The following is a 3874-nucleotide window of genomic DNA, read 5'->3' on the forward strand; positions in this document are numbered from 1 at the left end:
AAATAAGAATACTGAAAAAACTTGCTCCAAGATTCTAGATCTGGTAAGTGGGAAGCCAGGAATCAAACCCAGGACATGTCAGTCTGCATTGGTAAGCGTGGCTTTCCACCACCTTGACATAGATGTTGCTTTTAATACTCAAAAAAATCTTTTATCAGATGAGGTTTCCCATTCTTTTGATACGGTTATTAAGGTTCAGTGTTTGAAACTTGCCCTGCATCAGTCAGTAAGTGGCAAAGCAGAGATTGGGATTCATGCTTGGCTGCTTCTGGAGTCCATGAGTCTCCATGATGTCTCCCAAGAGAGTGTCTGTTTATTGTCTCACAAATGTGACTAACAGTTAAATAATGGTTTCCAGAAGTGACCGAATAGCTAACAATAATCATAAAAATACATTATCAGAACTTCATGGTGTAACCTATGTGCTTAGCAAATATTGTTAAAATGAGGTTTTGACCAATAAAGTGTCAGGGATGTTAGTATAAATTGGTCAAAAGGGTGAGGGTTTCTTTAAAGCTTGATCAGGCAATTTACTTCCCATCTGATTCTCATTCAGTTCTGAGCAAAATGAAGGGCTCCATTTTCACTCTGTTTCTACTCTCTGTCCTATTTGCCATCTCAGAAGCAAGGAGTGAGGAGATTGTGAAGCTCTGTGGGCTGGAGTACAGAAGAACAGTCATATACATCTGCGCCAGCTCCAGGTGGAGAAGGCACCTGGAGGGGATCCCTCAAGCTCAGCAAGGTAATGTGGCTCACTTGTGTCCCTTACTCTCTAGACCTGCCCTTTTTTCCCCCTTAGATTTTCTTAACAGTTATTATATTTTTGGTACTAGGGATTGTACTCAGAGGCGCCCTATCATTGAGCTACATCCTCCACCCTTTTATTTTATATTTTATATTTTGAGAAAGGGTCTTGCTAAGTTGCTGAGGTTGGCTTCAATCTTGCAATCCTCCTGCCTCTGCCTCCCAAATTGCTGGGATTACAGGTGTGTGCCACTGCGCCTGGCTTAACAGTTATCTTAATAACTATTTCTCTAAGAACTGCTAAGCCATTTCTATATCAGTCTGGGGGATTATCCAAATAAACTGAATTTGGCTTGGGAAAAAGGAGAGTTACCTTTAAAAAAATAAGATCTCATTTTCTTTAGTCTTTTGCTCGAAATCATAGGATTGCCTGGCTCCTTTCATGAGCTTAGCATCTACTGCAGGTGTTATCGATGTGCAATACATAGAAGTAAGCAATTTCAAGGGACTATTGGCATAGCAAGACTTTCACATCAAGATAACTATTTAATGTAATAAATTGGAATTCAGGTGTCAAATAATGATGAAAGGAAGAAATCTGATTTTTATTAGACACTTATTAAGTGCCAAGCAGTTTTATATGTATCATTTCATTCAGTCTGATAAGGATGCAAGAAGTAGGTAATATTATCACTGTTTACCATTTTACCAAGGAGAAAACTGTCCACCCAGTTTTCTGGGTCAGCTGTGTGGCTAGGAAGCGAATCAGTTCTATCTGGCTTCAAGAGTCAAAATATTTGTTTATTCTACACTGCATCAAAGCGGGTAAACTATTGCAATTAATGACAACACTTATTACTTTATCTTTTTATAAATTAACAAATAAAATTGTGTATATACAACATATTGTTTTAATATTGTATGCACTGTGAAATGGCTAAGTTATTTAACATATACAACACCCACATATTTATCTTGTGTATGTGTTTATGTGCATGAATGTGTGGTGCGAACACTTAAAAATCTATTCTATTAGCAATTTTCAACAATAGAACATGTTGCTATTAACTGTAGTCAACAGGTTGTACAGTTGATCTCTCAAACTTAATCCTTCCATTTAAATGAAATTTTGTACCTTTTGACCAGTATTTCCCCAACATCCCATCCTCCTGCCCCAGCTCCAGGTAACTTCTATTCTCCTCTCTCCATCTGTGTTTCCACTATTTTTAGATTCCACATTTAAGTCAGATCATACAGTATGCATATTTTTGTACTTGATTTAAAAGGGAGTTGGGATGGGAATAGGAAAGACAGTAGAATGAATCAGACATAACTCACCTATATTTATATATGAATACATGACCAGTGAACTCCACATCATGTATAACCACAAGAGTGGGTTTCTAATCATATTAAGTTATACTCCATGTATATATGTCAAAATATACTACTGTCATGTATATCTAAACGAACAAATAAAAAAATTTAAAAGATTCTATTTTAACAATGGGTTTTATTTGCTATGCTTTACAATAAAAAATATAAGAACTGATTAGTAATAAATGCTGCAATTACATATAAGACTATAAAAATTCTAATTTAGCTTAAAATGAACTTGGTAAACAAAATATTTTTAAAAATGACCCACAGTGTTCATATTTTGGTGGTCTAATATCTTGAAATAGCAGGATCTTGCCATTACTGCTTTAATATTGAGGCTTATATTACTAGATAGCAATAGAAACAATAAGGATTTTTTAATCTTAAGAGAGTATGCATATTTACTAGGATTTATGTTGCTCTCTAGATTACTAAACCAAAATGTACTAGGAAAAAAAAGCATTTGAAATATCTCTGAAATATCTGGGGCAGTAAAATGAATGTATAAGTCGATCTCTTTTAGACACCTCCAAAATCATAATATTATGTACTAAAACTTTCATAGGTTTTCCCATACATTCTTTATATAGTTAATTACTGGTTTACCAACCAGCATTTATTCATCTAATTTTTCTTGGTGATAGCTAGTGTGCTAAGTAAGTTTGAAATGAATTGTGAGAGAAGCTATGTGGGGACTTTGGGAACAAAGTCCTACATTTTATTTTCAGATATAGAAGTTTAAGTCTCCATGCCCTTCCTTTCTCATCAGTGTTGTAGGGAACACACAGGGTTTTCTTTTGCTTATACCAAGTAACTAAAACCTTGGGAAGCTGCTAGTTGTGGAGCAGAGGTGGCCAGCAGCAGTCAAGCCTTGATCTGGCTCTCACCAGCCAATGGACACTGGGTATGTCACTCTTAACTCTTTAAATTGAAGTTTCCTACTCTGCAAAATGAAGAGTAGACATGGCAGAGCTGTTCCTCAAAGGCCAAATCTCTCTGAAATCAGAACAATATTTTTAAAAATCACATGAGGGATTCAATTTCATTTCAGAAATCTAATCCATTTCTTCAAGAGCAGAGGTGGCTGCTGCCTTCTTTGTTGGGGCTATTTATGGTAGTATTGTTTTTTTTTTCTTTCCTACAGGTGAGAAAAGAAACTACTTTCAACTCCCAAATAGACAAGAGGCTTCTGAGGAAAACATAGCCCAGGACCTGCCCAAAGTGGATTCCTCAGGCGAGGAACATGTTGGGGATGGACAGATACCCACGGAAAGGCGTTGGGAGTCGAAGAAACATTTGGTGATGTCAAGACAAGACTTAGAAACTTTGTGCTGCATGGAGGGCTGTTCCATGACTGATCTGAGCACACTTTGTTAAGCCAAAAGCAAATTCTCGATGGGTGGCAGAGCTTTAGCATAAATTTAATCTCCTTTTTCTACTGCCTTGTAGGATGCTAGTATTCCATCATAAAACATGGCTTTCAGTTGGCAGGTTTTTTTCTAAAAGCTGTGTCTAGTGGTTAAAAACACAGTGAGCCCTATTTTCTCTCTTTGCTAAGGTGAATGCACTCTTTTCCAATTCTAAATAATTCTTTGACATTTAAAATACTGTGCAAATTGAAATAAAAATGCCATTAAACCAAGCTCATTGTGATTTTTTTCTTTTAAAATTTGTGAATACCTTTCCAACAGTAAATAGAAAATGCTGATGGTAGTAAAACTTGAAAAAATAGGCATTTCAAAGAAGGTAA

At 36.1% G+C, this 3874-nt stretch overlaps 1 protein-coding gene across 1 annotated transcript; it reads left to right on the plus strand.

Annotated features, from left to right (window-relative positions):
• The first annotated feature begins 420 nt into the window (after positions 1–420).
• Insl5 (insulin like 5) lies at positions 421–3501 on the plus strand. The gene is made up of 3 exons (XM_076863555.1): positions 421–449; positions 564–742; positions 3269–3501. Exons 1-3 carry the CDS (start codon positions 421–423, stop codon positions 3499–3501), a joined length of 441 nt encoding a protein of 146 aa, XP_076719670.1.
• The last annotated feature ends 373 nt before the right edge of the window (positions 3502–3874 follow it).

The sequence above is a fragment of the Callospermophilus lateralis genome, chromosome 7 (assembly GCF_048772815.1).
Source record: "Callospermophilus lateralis isolate mCalLat2 chromosome 7, mCalLat2.hap1, whole genome shotgun sequence".
Lineage (NCBI taxonomy): Eukaryota > Metazoa > Chordata > Mammalia > Rodentia > Sciuridae > Callospermophilus > Callospermophilus lateralis.

Coding starts and splice junctions, on each gene's coding strand:
- Insl5 (XM_076863555.1), top strand. CDS start 421: ATGTGCTTAGCAAATATTGTTAAAATGAG. Junction 450..563: donor GCAAATATTGTTAAAATGAG/GTTTTGACCAAT, acceptor TTCAGTTCTGAG/CAAAATGAAGGGCTCCATTT. Junction 743..3,268: donor GATCCCTCAAGCTCAGCAAG/GTAATGTGGCTC, acceptor TCTTTCCTACAG/GTGAGAAAAGAAACTACTTT.